Source organism: Parasteatoda tepidariorum, chromosome 1, assembly GCF_043381705.1.
Source record: "Parasteatoda tepidariorum isolate YZ-2023 chromosome 1, CAS_Ptep_4.0, whole genome shotgun sequence".
Lineage (NCBI taxonomy): Eukaryota > Metazoa > Arthropoda > Arachnida > Araneae > Theridiidae > Parasteatoda > Parasteatoda tepidariorum.
Window position 1 is genome coordinate 45,172,552 of NC_092204.1, and position 17,558 is coordinate 45,190,109.

The following is a 17,558-nucleotide window of genomic DNA, read 5'->3' on the forward strand; positions in this document are numbered from 1 at the left end:
ATTTTGCTTTAATCTTTTTTATAATTAATAACTACTGAAGATTTATTGGTTTTAAAATAATCAAATTCCATCAAATTATTATACTTATGTGCATCAATAAATTTTAAAAAAGCTAACTTTTTATAACTAAGTATATATTACTTAAATACAAAATACCCCTATTAAATTGTATTGCTTAAAATGAAAAGCAATAATTTAAAAAAAAATCGATGAAGAATCTTTTTTTTAACATTTTATTATCATCAATAGATTGGGTTCAGAATGAAAATTTAAGATAGCAGCGATCTCAAAGTAACCGTAGGTTTGCTAAATATAATTGACAAGACTCGTTAAATCCCGACAGACAAAATAAAAGTTGCGAATTAATGCATAATGATTGCTAAGTAGCAAAGGTCTCTCGGAAAATAATTTTCAAGTAACATAAGATCCCAAAGACAAAAATGGTACATAAAGAAACTATGCATTGAGTTCTATATTTCAACACTGATCCTCGCACAAAACCACGAGTTCTGATTCAACTCACTCTTTGTCATTCAACATTACAAAGCTAACATTGTCTTCGTAGCTAGACGCAATCAACATCTTCCTTGCTAGACAAAATCAAATTAGTCTTCGTCAGTGCAGTGGCAGCGTTACCGTATGCGCGGATCCTCGCATGTTAAACCGCGAGCGTCATCTTATACTGGTGGCTTAAACCAGATTTCTAATGCATCATATAAAGCAAAAGGCACTATATTGGCCTGCTGATACATGCGTTAAATCGATATTTCCCAATACATCGATTTATTGCCCAGTCCCAATCGGTAGTTTGAATAATCTGAAAAGGTGCTGATTCCAATTAATTCAGATTAGGAGGTTTCTATTGTATTTCTGGAATTTTTTTAAGAAGTTAATGACTGATTAAAATTTTAAATCCAAAATGTAGACACTAATATCTTTGATGGAATGGATCAAAGATATCAGCACTGAGATAAATATTTTTTAAAATATTGCATCATTTGTATGTATAGTTCTGATGTACATTATAAAGAATACTTAACATATTATTTTGTTCATTCAAGTGTTAATCAGGATTAAATCCCGTAGCAACAATTTTCAAATAATGAACAAAAAGTCTTTGTAATAACAAACAAATTTTCTGAAGATTTCAGAAATTAGAAGTGCTGCAAAAATAGTTAGAGTGCTATTTGAAAATCAGAGAATAAATGCTAACACCATTTCATTTATATTAAACAATAAAATTAAATAAACAATTAATTGCTACGGCTTACATATTCAAGGATAAATATATTTTCTGTTACTATCTAACCTCGCTCACCTATACTCTTGTCTGAAACAGCCAGTATCATCACATATTAATTATTTGTTTAATTGTTCTTGACAAGTTTATTTAAAGAATAATTGATTTCCCTGTCTGCTGTTCATGTAAAATTGGCACTCTATTAATAGCTCTATCTGAATGTTTTGAAATTCCCATAAATAACTACTTGTGACATTGCTGTTTTTATAATTATAATTTGTGAACTAAAGTTATACAGTATTACATTTACCTCTTCTATAGCCATGCTATAATTTCCTCATAATTCCACAAATTTGTGTGAGGTCCTTAAATTAAAATTTTTTATTGGTCAAGACATTCTCCAACACCCATAAATTTTTTCCTTGCGTATAAGTTGCTCCAAAGACAACTTTGACTTCAAAATTGAAGGTTATGTGTGTATTTGGAGTGTGAGTAGATTGTTTGACTAATACTTGTTGGCAAACAAATTATGATATGTTTCAATGAATTATATTGCAAACACAGTATACTTGAAAACACGACAGTTCATGTATTTCATGTATCAAATTTGTTTAACCAACTCTGAAGATGTATATCCAAAAAGATTTTATTTCAGTTATATAAGGGTTTTGATTGCATTATAATTTTGTTACTTTTCTTTGTAGATTGATTTTTTAACCTCAGTCCCATTTAACATTTTGAAAAAAAAAAAAGAAAAAAAAGGTGGCCACCCACTTGGAAAACCTGGAATTATCAAGGAATTTTTTCTATACTAGAAAAAACTTGGAAAAATCAGAGGAATTTTTAAAAAAGCTGAAATTTTGTTTCACCTTTCTTAATTCTACTCATTTATATTTACTAATTTTCTTAATTAAAATTATTGTACCATCCGTTATACCGACTTTTAAACGGAAATTTATTGCAAAAAAGTTGAAATACCATCAACTGAGCAATACATTGCGTGCATCAAAATTTTATCCATTATTATCCTGTTAAACTAGAATGCCATATGAAACTCTCCCATGGTTGCTAAATGAATAGAGAATCATTTGGCCTCTTAGGGAGACTATAAGACTGTGCAGTTTAATAAAGGCAAAGATTGTGGTTGAGATGAAAGAAAGGATTAGGATATTTGCTTCTATTTATAAAAGTATGTTTTTTTTCCCTTCCAGTCGGTGAGCTGAATCTATTTATTGTTCACATTTGTCCTAATGCTTTGGGGATATTTTTTTTTTTTTTTTTTACAAAATGATTCTAAATGTTTTAGTATTTTTAATTTTAATAAAATTCTTTAATATAATTCTAATGTTCAACTTTGTTATTGCTTAATTCATCTGTTCTTGATTTGTCATTTTTATTAGGCCCAACAAGAACATGATGCTCTTATACAAGAAATAACAAAATTACTTCTTGATCATGGATGTGATCCCATGGTCAAGAACAAGGAAGGTGAATCACCTTTTACTCTTGCAGTTAAAGAGGTAAATCAGCTTGCTTTTAATATATCACTCCAATATATGACTTAGAAATTATTTCATCAAAATATTTATCCTATAGGGGTGCTTACTTCTGGTAAAAATGTTCCTCGACGCTGGTTGTGAATTGAGCTTAGATGTCAGCCAAACTGGTGATAATATTCTTCATTATTTAGTAACACATGCTCGAAATAGAAAAGTGGAGCCTATGTTGCAAGCCATTTTAAATGCTGTAAGTTGTGTTCTTATTACCCTAAGACTTTTTTAATAATTTTTTAGTATCTAATGTAAATTGTGTGTATTTTATTATTTATTTTTAGAAATGCAGCAGTCCAGAATCAACTCCTCATCAATTGCTTTGTCAAATGGCAAAAATGTATAATAAGAACAGACATACACCATTACTCCAAGCTCTCCACACTGTAAAGTCTTGTGTAAGTACTGGTGTTAAATATATCTCTTCCGTCTACAAACTACTGATTTAATTTGAATTTTGTATGTAATAGATTTAATTTTTCTTCTTTTTTACTTAGCATGATGAAGAAAGTCAAACTAGACTGTTAACATTCGTGAAGGTATATATTTTTAATTTCATAGCTCTATATTTATAAGATTAAAAAATATTTATATAGTGTTTCCTAATGGGTTTAAAATATTTTTTTTAATCTAGTTTTTGTTGGATGAACTTGGGGCAGATGCATCAGCACCATGTAAAAATGAAGAAGGAAAAGGTAATAAATGATAATAATAATATTCCTTAGACTTCATTTTTAAAAGTGTATGCACATTTCTATACATATTGTTCATTTCTGCCATTTAGTCTCTATATTAAAAAATCAAAATGTTAGCTGATACTGTTTGGGTGTTAAGCTTAATGTAACTTTTTGTTTTGCTGTGCAATAACTATAAGACTTAGAAACTGGAAATTGCTGAGGTGTGCGGAAAATTATGCAGGAATTATCATGGAATAAAAAAAATTATCATTCAATAATTTGTTGAAAAAATACCATATGGGCTGCAGGAATGTAACTACAGAGTAGAAATTTGTTTTTGAACTTAACGCATCAAAATTCCAAATTGTTTAAAAGTTATTTCAATTTTAAGTGCTTTGTTTTTTTGCAAATTCCTTCTCATTTTTTCTTTCTTTCTTTAGATTTAAATTAAGAAGGTGTGTAATATAAAGTATAGGGAGAATGACGAAATTATAAAAAAATTCTGACTGTAGAATAATAATTCTACAGTCAAATTTTTTTTTAAAATTAACTGTTAAACTTGTAGTTAAAAAAATAACATGCTGCTTTATCTACTGCCCTCTGAAATGCAACCACAGAGTTGAATTTTGCTGAGCTGATAGGTCCATTTTATAATATAATTTTCATAATAGAAGTTTCATAATAAGTGTTTTTTCTTAATTTTTGTTCAGATTTTTTGTTTTAAGTATTAACTATTTATCGGTTGTTGTGGGAAGTTTGTTTTTCTTTATTTTATTAACTCACTCTGGAGTAGAAGGCAATCAAAAGTTACAAGAAAAGGAGGTTACGTGTTGCCAGATATGAATCTTAACATTCATGATGAAATTTTAAAAAATAAAGACTTAATAAATAGCGGTAAAAACCGTTCCTATTTTAATTCTTNAACATGCTGCTCTATCTACTGCCCTCTGAAATGCAACCACAGAGTTGAATTTTGCTGAGCTGATAGGTCCATTTTATAATATAATTTTCATAATAGAAGTTTCATAATAAGTGTTTTTTCTTAATTTTTGTTCAGATTTTTTGCTTTAAGTATTAACTATTTATCGGTTGTTGTGGGAAATTTATTTTTCTTTATTTTATTAACTCACTCTCGAGTAGAAGGCAATCAAAAGTTACAAGAAAAGGAGATTACATGTTGCCAGATATGAATTTTAACATTCATGATGAAATTTTGAAAAATAAAGACTTAATAAATAGCGATAAAAACCGTTCCCATTTTAATTCTTATAAGAAGTGTCTTCAACAAATAAAATTATTCAGCATTTATTTCTTCTTAAGTCATTCAGTCTGTATTCCTTGGGTTAATTTAAGTACATATGATAATTTTTTCAAATCTGCGTAATCTATTTTGTTATGATTTACAGAATGCTGTTACATACAGCTACAATAACTGTATATATGGAAATCAAAATGTTCAATGCTTTTGTGGGAAATATTTACGTTAAAGAATAAACAGGGAATGTTGAATGAGAAACGATTATGGGGATTGGCCTCCTAGCGTTTTAAAAAGTGGGTTTTCTTCCTTAACACATTCGCTGCCACTAAAAATTATATTTCCATCGTCAGAAGCCGCATTACAAAGCAGGGTTTTAATGGTTTAAATGTTCCTTATATTTTACTAGGAGAACCAGAAAAACGAAATATATTATTTTCCTGTTTAGAGAGCATTTTTTTTTCCCGGCTCTCTGGAGCGTCAGTGGCACACAGACTCAACCTGTCTTCTTGAGTGCCACTGACGCTTCAGCGCATCTGATCAATATTCTCAGAAATTACTGGCATATTGCATAAAATAGCTGCTTAAAAGGAATAAAACGGAATACCGTTCAAGTAATATGTAGTACCATTTATGAAACAATACTGAAAATATTTACAAATAATGAGCACAATATACAGATATTGGCAGTCACACACATAAAAAAATTCAAACAAAAGTTTTGAAAACCAATCACAAAAAATAATGCTTCACTAACGTGCCGAAACAACCTCTCCGTTCAACTCCCAAAGCCACACTAAACACAGAGCATATAACTTGTCATAGTCGATCAACACTCTAGCGAGTCGTCTGCATACCAGGAGGTGACGCTCCAGTGCGTCGGTGGCAGCGAACGTGTTAAAAAAAAGAATTTATATGCTGCATAAAATATTAATACTAATTGATTTAAAAATTCAAAATGCATTTTTGAAACTTTTCTTGCTTTGTATCTATGAGGACTATCAAATATATTTACTGAAACTCCATTATTTCACATTGTGTTTGTAAGAAACGCTAAATCAAATATTTAATACATCAATTAAATAAAATTGGAAAAATATTTACACATTGCTTTTTGTTTTAACTTGTCCATTTTATTTTCGAAAGAAATAAGAAATAAAAATTTTAGTCTCTTTTTATAGTACTGCACTTTTTCTTGCCTTGTAAAATATTGAAAAATATTTCTAAAATAATAAAACAACTAATGTCTGTTAATTAATAGTAAATTAAAAAACATTAACCAAGTATTTTTTATAACCTTGTCAAGGATTAACATTCTGGCTAGCAAAAGAGAAAGTATGATAGGTTGAAAATGTGTTATTTTATTGCAATCTAGCATGCTTTTCTTTGTGAAAATTTTTTTAGTTTCATTATTTCGTTTTTTATTTACCGATTTTTATTTTGCTAAATGTTTTAAGCTAACAATACAATCTGTATCAAGGCGAAGAGAAAAAAATAAACTATGGTTACTTCTATACATAATCTTTTTAATGGCAACTTTTAATTCTATTTCTAAATAATAAGTATATAGCTCGTCTTTTGAATTTTCTTATTTTTTTAGAAACAGCTTATGCTTTGCATCTTGCTACTCGTTCCAAAGGAGGTAGAGTTATTGAAGTGCTGTTATCTCATAAACCTCCTTTAAATTGTTTTGATGAAGAAGGTCAGACTCCATTGATTCTAGCTATAAAAGAAGAAAATACTGAGGCTGTAGAAGCTCTGGTGAGATTAATTTTATGAGTATTAGCTTTATTCTTTTACCTTCAAGCTAACCATGAAATGGTTATGTTTTTTTTTTGTTTTTTTTTCTGCGTGTGGACATAAACAAGTGTTAGTTTCACAGGAAAAAACTCTCAGGAAATCTAATTTCATGGTGAAGAGTGAGTCACCTTTCTTATCTTTTGTCTCCTTTTTGCAGACTTTTAATAATGAAACTTTTACTTTTTGACATTTTTGTGTCGATTATCAGTTTGCAAACATGTTTGCTTTAAGATGATGGAAAACAATTCTCGTTCCAAGGTAAGTAGCTTTGGCTTTTCCTGATTCTCCTAAGAAGATTAATTTAAGGTAACTAAGAGTATGAGCTAAGTTCCTTAGATGTAGCTGCATGTATATTGAATATTTTATTGCAACAGAGTCCAACATGTAAAGCTGAATATGTGTGTGTCTTGAAAACTTCTGTTTTAATAAAAAAAAGTTTTAGCCAGTCAATCTGCTTCTTTTTCAGTCGGTTGTAATTAGTGGAGAGATCCAGGAAAAAATCTCTAAACTATCATATCAAATACACACAAAAAAAAACATAGCAACCATTAAACATACTTGTCAAATTTATTAGTAAAAGCATTCATCTTTTTAAATTCAAGTGAGAGGCAAAAACAAAGAGGTTGTAGAGGTTTAGTTACGGTTGCTAACTCTTTTCCTTTTAGTGTTTCTGAATATATTTTACATGATGAATGGAAATTTATTCAATTGGGAAAAAATGACCTTGGTGAAAATGTAAAGATTGATACCTTTTGTCATTACTATATTTCCAAGAAAGACTCTTTGTTAAAGCAACTCTCATCTGTTGCATCGATATGGCTTGTATTCTAAATGCGCTTTAAATGATTATAAAATTGCATTAACAAAGATATTTGAATGCAGTTTTGACCATAAAAGATGCTTTAAAAGAGTCGTTTTAACTCTCCTTATCTTACGCCAATGACTAATAAAATATGGATTACAAGCTCATCAAAAATATGCAGTCTACGTAGAAGGATGCAGAAATAAGATAATGAAAGAAAATAGAAAAGAGGCGGAGCAGCAAAAAAGATCTGGAAGAGAAATTACAAAAAATAAAGAAATAAAAAAGTTTTTAAAAAAATTAAAGGAAACCTATAGTGTTAGAGGTTTTGATTTGAAGGAACAGAAATAGATTCACAATGAAATTAAACAAGCAGCTGAAAATTTGCTAAAACTTAAGAAAAAATGTGAAATATTGAAAATTATTGTTTGGCAACATCAGTTTAAACTTTTACTTGAATTGCAGTCAAATTGCAATAATGCATATAGGGTAAAGAAAAAGCTGCCCATTCTCTCTCTCTCTCTATGTCTTTTTTTTTTTTGAAAAATGATTCGCATTTTTTTTATTATTATCACCTTTCTCCTCTTTTCTGAAGTTTTAATGTGCTTTTCACCCTGAAACTAGCCATATATTTGTTGCTTGATGTTGGAGTTAAATCATTTTTCTTGGAGTCAGTTCAACTGTTGTTTACCTCTTCTATTAAAAATAGATAATATGATAAATTTTCACAAAAATTTAAGAAATTATACTTGGGTAAATCTCATTACGCATTACAAATTATGTTTATAGTTATCAGATGATTAAAATATCCAAGGTTTAACTAAAGCTACATTAATAAATCCTATTTAAAAAAGTAAATAAATCAAACAATAATTTAAAATCAACTATTAGTAGATGTCTCCACTTCAAAGCAAAGTTTTATATCAATCATTTTGTGTCCGAAGAGTCATCCCCGATATTTTTTGGAAAAATCTAATGATATAGAAAACTAAACGCTTTTATATTGTTTTGCATAAATATTAAAATAACAGGTCAGGTAACAAATAAAATATTACAGTTTAGGTATCCAGAAGCAGCTGAGTGAAAGATGCAATTTTTACCGTAAGTAAAAATGCAATTTTACCTGAGTAAAGATGCAATTCGTACCCGGACCCGCCAAAGCTTTAGGGCCCAGGACATCTCTATTTTTTATTTAAAATTTTTTATTGTTTTAGATTTTAATTTGACTTTTTGTAGTTTGTTTGTTACTTGAAAATATCCCAAAGTATTTCATGTGAATGATTCTGGATTTTTTTTTCTTCTTCAGGTTAAAGCTGGAGCCAATGTGAACTTGAAGTCAACTGGAAAAGAAAGAATATCACCTCTTATTTTAGCATCAAAGTAACTTTCATACTTTTTTATTTAGTTTTTTATTTATTTATTGTTAAANATTTTTTTGAAAAATCTAATGATATAGAAAACTAAACGCTTTTATATTGTTTTGCATAAATATTAAAATAACAGGTCAGGTAACAAATAAAATATTACAGTTTAGGTATCCAGAACCAGCTGAGTAAAAGATGCAATTTTTACCAAGTACCCGTACCCGCCAAAGCTTTAGAACCCAGTACATCTCTATTTTTTATTTAAAAAATTTTATTCTTTTAGATTTTAATTTGACTTTTTGTAGTTTGTTTGTTACTTAAAAATATCCCAAAGTATTTGACGTGAATGATTCTGGATTTTTTTTTCCTTCTTCAGGTTAAAGCTGGAGCCAATGTGAACTTGAAGTCAACTGGAAAAGAAAGAATATCACCTCTTATTTTAGCATCAAAGTAACTTTCATACTTTTTTATTTATTNTTATTTCAAATCATATTGGTAAAACATACCATGTTCACATGTGCCCCCTGTTCACATGTGCCCCCCTCTCCCCTATCATGTTTACACTACATAACTCATTTGTTTGAAATTTTATAGAGAGATAATTATCCACATGAAATTAATTAAAAAAATATTGGAGAGACACTGGGACACACCATGTACAGTTTTAATATAAATCACATTACATTGCTGTTTAAATATGCACTAACTCAATTAGTAAATAGTCTATTTCCTTTCTTTACATTAAACAATATTTACTTTCCTTTTCAGACATTTTTCAGTGTTAATGTCTTAGAAAAGTTCGGTTTTTATAAACATTTATCAATACTTATTTTTTAAATGCCATACTTTTTATATTTTAATGTTTTAATCAAAAATGTTGAACTAAATAGAATTTTAAATACACATAAGGGCGACCTTTGTGCTGAAATACAAAGTAAGGTAAAACAACGTTTAAGAGCACAAAAATATTATTAAAAGCAGACAGCTGTTTCGGATACTCAAAGGGCAACCTTCATCAGTGCAAACTTGCACTGATGAAGGTTGCCCTTTGAGCATCCGAAACAGCTGTCTGCTTTTAATAATATTTTTGTGCTCTTAAACGTTGTTTTACCTTACTTTGTAAATAGAATTTTGTTAGAGATATAAAAATGCTGACTAACAATATTTTTTGAAAAAAATACAAACCAGCTTGAAATTTTATTCTGGAATCATTCAGCCAATTTCATTTATTTAAAATTATGTTAGGTGAAGGAGTTTAATTTAAAAGTTGAATATGTTTAACCATTTTGGCATTGATTTTACTTACTTGATATTTTATCAATGAACCTTAATAACTACACAGTATAACTTGACCTACTGTCTAGTCTATTTAATGTTTTTTTCTTCTTTCGATCATTTAAACCCAACTTGGATAAACTAAGGATAAATGTCAATTAAGTTACTTGTTATCAATAACAACTATCAAAAACATTAACGCAACTATCAGATTTTTTACAGTCATTGTGCATGGCAATGTAAAAAGTTTCTGATATGAATAAATCACTTTCTATAGATGTTTTATCACATTGATTTTAGTATATCTTCATTATTTTGTTTTATTTTCACTTAGAAATCCTAAACTTGGTAAAATTGTGATACTCCTGGTTCATAATAAAGCAGATGTAAATGATGTAGACCCAAAAAGCAAAAGTACTGCCCTACACTATGTTGTCACAGCTAGGGCTCAAAGTAAGTTAATTTATCAAATATATTTATTTCTCAAGTTTGGTGCTTATGTATTTCTAAATTGTGAGTGATACATTCTTATTATTTTATTTTATTTATTGTTGAGGGAAGGGGATGTGACAGGTGCTTTCTTCTTGCTTTATAAATCAGCATTTAAACTATTCTAGTATTAAGATTTAACATTATTTTGCAAGCAATAAATGTAAGTTTTTATTATAGACTGCATAACAATTTATATTTTAAAAATTTTATCCTTTTATAAAAAAAAATCTACTTTTTTTTTTGATCTCTTTATGTAATTGAAAGTAACCTTTATTCAGTGGGTGCTTCTAACATTTTGAAGTGCTAAGGTGTATAAGTCTCTTTTTTATCTGAATGATTTATTCTGGGTCAAACAAACAAAAAGGCAACTCCAACATACCATGTTTTTACAAGACTCTTATATATTATTCAAATTATCTGTAGAGAGTTCATAAAATTAAATCCAGGGAAAGACTGGTTTAATATTCAGATTTAAGTTTTTTAAAAATGAACATTTTCCCGAGTTTTTTTATTTTTCAGAGTTATTCAATGTTATATATATAAAGCTATCATCACTATTTAATTTTTAGTATAGTTAATGAATTGTAACAAATCAACATTTACAATTAAACTGTTGCATAAATATTTATCTCCAAATTTTACAGTAAGCTATTTGAATTGATGTAGATGTAACTCAATAATGCATTATTTCAATTTGCAAATCTGCCTTAAAGTTTTTTGTGATGAACTGTGAATTGATCCTTTAAGTTTACCTCAATTTATGCATAGTTTATTAGTTACTAACGTAACTTTTATGATAAGAAAACTAATTTAAGTGTCAAGACCAACAGTCAAGTAAAATCTCTAGTCTTCTGACGAGGGTTTTTTCTTAAAATTTCTCTCTTGGGGAGAAAGAAAGCCATCTTTGTTAACACGAAAATGGTGGAATTCTAATCCTAAAGCTGCATTCCATAGTTTACAGTAACTATATCTGTCTTGTAAGAGTATATGGTTATGACAAAAATTTTATTCCTTGTTCCCAAATTTGTCTTATAACAGATCTTAAAAAGTAATAAAAAGAAATCTAAGGATTTACATACCTAAGATAATGCATTGTCAATTCTTAAGTTATTTATAATTAGAAGTATGCAACCTAATATTTTCTTGCCTTTCTATTTATCTCACCCCTTGTTAAAAGATGTCTAATGAACTCTTATTTTGTTTCAGATGTCTTGGAAACTGGTAAAAGTCTTTTAACAGCAGGAGCAGATGTAAATGCTGTGAATGACAAACAAAGAACTCCGCTTCATTTATCTGTGAACGCCTCTTTCAGTGATAGTGATTCTTCTTACGCAATCGAAGAATGTTTGCTTGGATTTGGAGCTAGGCTTGATGCTCTGGACTGTCGACATAGAATTCCTCTGCATTATGCATTTGTTAAAATTGGAAGGTATAATAAATATCTGTTTTGCTGGCATTTTCTTGTGAAAATTGTTCGTATTAAATTTCTTAATTGTTATATTTTCCAGACATTCAGATGCTACTCAGATAGATCCTATGGAATTAGTAGTGCTCTTAACTGGTTCAATGGAAAAAGAAACAATGCTTGTTCCTGATCAGTTTGGGCGTACAGTACTACACTCTGCAGCTTTCAGGGGAGCTACAATATCAGTCATGCACTTGTCTAAAGTAAAAATATATTGTTGTTTTTCACATATTTATTACTAGTGTGAAAAATTTCAAAATTTATGTTTCTTTACGAAGGTCAATCGTCTTGTTCCAGATCTGTTAATAATTTATCTATTGTGAGGATTTAATGTTTGGGATTTAGTTGATAAGCATAAAATAATAATTTTTTACTCATTTAGTTGAAATAATGAGATTTATTATATAATTAGCTATTTAAAAAAAAGCTCAATTAAATTAAACTGATTTTAAATTAACTTCCTTTTTTCTCCATGTATTATTATAAGCTCTGTAATGTATTGTAAAAGAATGTTATCATTTTTAGTGTGTCAGGCTTAATCTAAATTAAACACAATTAGTCTTGTAGTGAATAGAATATATTTAATAGGTTAATATGTACAAAGATTACAAGTTAACTTTAACCCTTACGTGTGTTGTATTTCTCTTAGTAAAATACTTAAACTAAAATCCTTTACCAGAAATTTTAAATTTGTTCTGAAAAAATATTTTTTATTGCAATTTATGCACCATTCTTGTTATTATATTTTTTTAAAAAAGTTAGAATTAGCACAATACTGCTTTCTAAAAGTAGACAAAATGAATTTTGAGCATAATTAAAGTCTATGTCACAAAAATTGCAATTAAAAGTATTTTAATTGTAATTTCTGTGCCATTATTTTTAAAAGAAAAAAGAGGAAGTAGCACAATATTGCCATAAAATAACGGTAAAAAAAATTTTTGAATAAAATTCCAAATTAATAGTAACATGAATAGCATTTATCAAATATTCTACAAATCAATAATTAGTTGCAAATCTTTTAGGAATTATGTTGAGATTTTTGTCTAAATTCATCTGATGCTGCTTAGCAGAACTCTTTGAAATCATATATTAATTTTAAATACTTAATGCAATGTTTCTTTATTTTAAAAAATTGTATAACTATATTAATGAGTGTTTTTACTATTTCAGAGCTTTACTAATTTAGATACCAAAGATAAAGATGGTAACACAGCTTTAGGTCTGGCAGTAAGAAATGGCCATGAAAGGTAATGCTGTTATTTCACTCAAAAAATCTTATCACTTGTTCATATATTTATCTTAATTAAAATATGTATTCATACTAACAATATTATGTTTTATGTTAGTTATTAACAGTATTTAATATAGCTTTTAGTGCAACTTAACAGCTATTGGAATTATGAACTAAAACTTTGAGATTTTTAACACAATCCCATTTCATTTTTATTGGGACTAGTTTGTAGTTTGTTTTAAACCAGTTTTTTTCCCCTTAGGAATTTTAAACTTATCATGCATATACAGTATTAGGGAGGGCAATTTACTTTCACAAAGAAAAAAAGCTGTCCCTGTAGAAATAGGGTTCAACCCAAGTAAAAGAAACTATTTTTAATAAAAGAAATATCGTATGTAGAATGATTTTTTAACAGTTTGTAATTGCTACCTAGTTTAAGTAATGGAAAATAAAAACGCAACAATCAAAAATAAATAAATGGATTTAATGAATTTCTTAAAAAATTAAAATAACTAGTTCATTTCAATATTCATATTAATAAATATTCTAAAACCTAATTTTATTAATACTGCAAACAATATATACAAATCACATACAAACATTAAAGAAAGAGCATATTGAATTCACAATTTCAAATATACTTATTTGTATAACCAAGTACTTATAAGTATCAATGCTCAAATCGACTCTTATATAATAAGATATATAAATTTTTAAAATTCTGTAAAAAAACTTTAAAAAATACAATTATTATTAATATTTTTTTAAGTTATTTTATATTTTTGTGACTATATTAAATTTAATTTGTAATTTTAATCTCTTCACATTTTGACTTATTGTGAAACAATTGGTCATTTTCAGTTTCTTCCATCCAATTTCTTCCAGTATCCTGGAAGAAATTGATTTTTCCCTTACAATATGCTAACCCTGTACTGGATGTAACAAAATTAACGGTTGAAACTATTAGACTTGACAGAATCAGAGCTGTGGAGTTTAAGAAAATTCGCATGAGTCATAAGTCAGAATTTTTTTTTTAGTTCAAACACGAAAAAAAATAAAAGAAATAACTTGAAATTTCAAAAAAAATTTAGTGATAACGTTAATATATACTTTCCTGGGGATTCGCTGAAACTTTTAAATGAGTCAAAATCTCAGTAGAACATATCAACGATCCACAATGTTATTAGTCCTTGATAAAATTTGCCGAAATAAACAATATTTATCCATTACAGTTGTAACTATTATTTTAATTCATAATATATTTTATATCTAAATATTTTTTTACAATGCATACGTACCAAAAATTTCATGTTCAATTTAAGATTTATATTCTACAAAATCTGTTTAGTTAAAGCATTTGTTTGTATATAGTAAAAAGGTAAGATTGTTAGTTTTATATTGTGTTACATTGACCTGCTGTTACAGTTGTGCACTAATGCTGCTTCAAAGAGGTGCTTGTTGCACAGCCGATGTTGTTACTCCTGCATCTCCTGTGAAAAAGAATGAAAACAACTGTTGGACATGGAAGGAGGTTAAGAAGCATCCTTCAGTTCCTGAAAAACATACCATTTTGCAGGTAGGCTTAAGCCATTAAAGATTTAAGAAAAAAAACGTTATTGACCCTTTAAAAATTTAATCAGAATTAGAAACTAGGAAAATAATTTATTAAGTTCTGTTTAATTAAAGTTTCAGAAATAGTTTTTAATAATTTGTTGAATGGAACTTGGAAGTCCTCAAAACAAAAACTTATTGTACTAAATTAATAATTTAAAAGGTAATTTTGACAGATTTTGTATATTTGACACTGTTCTAATAATATGAAAACAAAATTTTGTTATTATAAGAAGTTATCTCAGTAATATTAAAACGAAAAACTGTGTCACCAGGGACTGTCTTCCTTAATCATTAGTTACTTCAAAAAACAAAAAAAAGAACATGATACTTAGCGATATTATTGAGTGAGTGAAAAAGATTAAATATATTAATTTACTTAGATTAGGTATTTCTTTCATTTTAAACTTAGTATTATTTCTAAAAGTATCTTCTGATTTTTTTTAAGGAAACCCTTTTGAAAGATTGGCAAGGAATATTGTATTTGATGCTAGATCAACTCGATAGCTCAGGAAAAACAATAAATATTGCTGTTGAGGTAAGTCTATGTGTAAATTGCTGTTACTTTTTTGTTTGTGGTTTTCATTTTAGAAATATTAAGCCAAATTCTGTTATTAATTCACACCTTCCAACTACTACTAAGTTTCTGATTTTTAGAAAATATTTTAACTGTCAAGTGATTATATTTTCTTAATTTTTAAGAGTAGGTGTTTTTACTTTCTAAAAATAGGAGCTATTTTTAAAAAATATAGTTAGCTGTATAGTGAAACTCCTGTCGAGTAGATAATTGAGACAAGGAAAATTGTCCACTAAGAAAAATAACATAGAACAATTGAGAACTGTTGTGTAGTAACTTAATTACTTTAATGTTTATATTAAACAATAATTAGAAATAATGAATTTCATTAATATTTATTTAAAATAAATAAATTTAATGGGATTAAAATTCAAAGAAAAAAAAAATTGCTGTATGTATCATGTAATATACTATGTTTTACATTGATGCATAAGGGGAAAAGATCAGATGTATCAAATTTGCTTAAAATGGTGTCATAATTTTTTGTAGGGATAAATGTGCTTTTTTTCTTTAATGACATAATATCCCAAATCATGTCTTATCAATCAATCTTGTTTGAACTCTAGTTAGAAATCAGTGAATTATTAATTAATGTTATTTTCAATTCATAGTTGGAATTGAAGTATGATACATGTGACAAAGATTGTGGCATTATCTGCTTGTGCAGGCACATGGCCCCATTAAACTCTTGAAAAAAGATAGTTGTTGAAATGCTCAATAAGGAACTTACAATAATGCTATCAATCATTAATCAAAAGACATACATAAATGTTAGTTTTGCAATTTCTTTTTTCCTATCCCAATTTGAAAACTCTGCACTCTGTTTGCTGCATTGTTCGTAAAAAATTTCATGCTTACGTAAAATTTCTGTTTAAACAAAACAAATTATAAAACTTAAAAATAGTAGTCTTGGGATCTAAACAAACTTTTTTAATTTTCTGCTGTAGAGAAATATTCATAGAATGAGATTTCACTGTAGCAGTTTAATTTTTACATGATTTTTGAATGCTGAGTTTAGATTTGGGTGTTAAAATCTAAGATGACACTATAAAACTAACAAAGTTTTTACCATTATGTTATTACAAATTTATTATTGAAATAAATATTAGATTTATATTGTATTGTAGTATTGAAATAAATATTAGAAGTTTTAGATTTATTCACTTTTCTAAATCAAAACCTTTGCATTTAAGTTTTGTTGACCACATTTTAATGTCTTTCTTTTTCCAATTTTGTTTAGGCTTCTTTAAGGACAGCAAAGTACAATGTAGCTTTAAAACTTATTGGACGTATAAAACATGGCTGGACATTATACAGTGAAAAACAGAGCATGCTTCATGTACTTTCAAGAGAGGCTCCTCCTGATTATTTACCAGAACTGCAAATCAAAGTAAATAAAATATTTATTTTCCAAGTTCTGCTTAAAATATGTAGTTTGTTCTGCATAAAATATATTTTTGTGCAAACATTTAAAAATACAAAATAATTGCATTTATGTAAAAATGTTTTTAAATCGTTTATAAAATAGGCATTAAATGCTCTTTTAGGTCTGGCATTTTTCACTCTGTTATTATTTTCCTTTCTTATTTTTTTTCTCCTTTTTTTTTCATTTATCGAATTCTTGTTATATTTTCTAATATGCTCCAACTCCACCTTGTAAAAAAAAAAAAAATTTTATCTTCATATTAATGGTTTTATTTTTATGATCAATTGTGCAGTCTTAAATTAAATCCTTGTTACCAACATATTTTGTACCATAATCTTTTGAACATTTTTTGAAACTTTATTTTCTGATTGATTAGTGCTATAATATATCATTCCATTTGTTTAAAAATTAAATAAAATTGCTATGAATTATTATTATTAAATTTGATGCATGCCTCACGAAGCTACATTTAAACAAAAATATCTTTGGATAATGAATTTACTTCTCTTTATTGGTTTTCAAACTAATTCTGTCTATCTGAACTATTTTATACTACTGCTATATTAAATTTGAATCTAATACTTTTTTTATGATATAGGTTGCTCAATTTTTGATTGAAAAGGGTGTCCCTCCCATGTCAAAAGATGAGCATGGTTGTTCTGTATTAATTTATGCAGCTATGTTTTGGAATCATACATTGTGCTCATTTTTTACTAGTAAGTAGCATTTAATCTCATACTTGATTATATTTATCGGCTTAGCTTTCTAAATCTATCTTAATGTTTTCGTCATA

At 27.8% G+C, this 17,558-nt stretch overlaps 1 protein-coding gene across 4 annotated transcripts in view; it reads left to right on the forward strand.

Annotated features, from left to right (window-relative positions):
* Nucleotides 1-17,558, forward strand: part of LOC107446086 (poly [ADP-ribose] polymerase tankyrase) — a 97,168-nt gene that overhangs the window by 63,346 nt on the left and 16,264 nt on the right. For all 4 annotated transcript variants that reach the window (XM_071179536.1, XM_071179538.1, XM_043040455.2 and 1 more), the window contains 15 exons: nucleotides 2,641-2,760; nucleotides 2,837-2,986; nucleotides 3,075-3,188; nucleotides 3,288-3,329; nucleotides 3,425-3,485; nucleotides 6,323-6,483; nucleotides 8,631-8,704; nucleotides 10,298-10,416; nucleotides 11,662-11,884; nucleotides 11,964-12,123; nucleotides 13,091-13,167; nucleotides 14,577-14,727; nucleotides 15,211-15,300; nucleotides 16,580-16,729; nucleotides 17,364-17,481. In XM_071179536.1, the coding sequence (XP_071035637.1) occupies nucleotides 2,641-2,760; nucleotides 2,837-2,986; nucleotides 3,075-3,188; nucleotides 3,288-3,329; nucleotides 3,425-3,485; nucleotides 6,323-6,483; nucleotides 8,631-8,704; nucleotides 10,298-10,416; nucleotides 11,662-11,884; nucleotides 11,964-12,123; nucleotides 13,091-13,167; nucleotides 14,577-14,727; nucleotides 15,211-15,300; nucleotides 16,580-16,729; nucleotides 17,364-17,481 (1,810 nt within the window). The remainder of the gene's footprint in view (nucleotides 1-2,640; nucleotides 2,761-2,836; nucleotides 2,987-3,074; nucleotides 3,189-3,287; nucleotides 3,330-3,424; nucleotides 3,486-6,322; nucleotides 6,484-8,630; nucleotides 8,705-10,297; nucleotides 10,417-11,661; nucleotides 11,885-11,963; nucleotides 12,124-13,090; nucleotides 13,168-14,576; nucleotides 14,728-15,210; nucleotides 15,301-16,579; nucleotides 16,730-17,363; nucleotides 17,482-17,558) is intronic.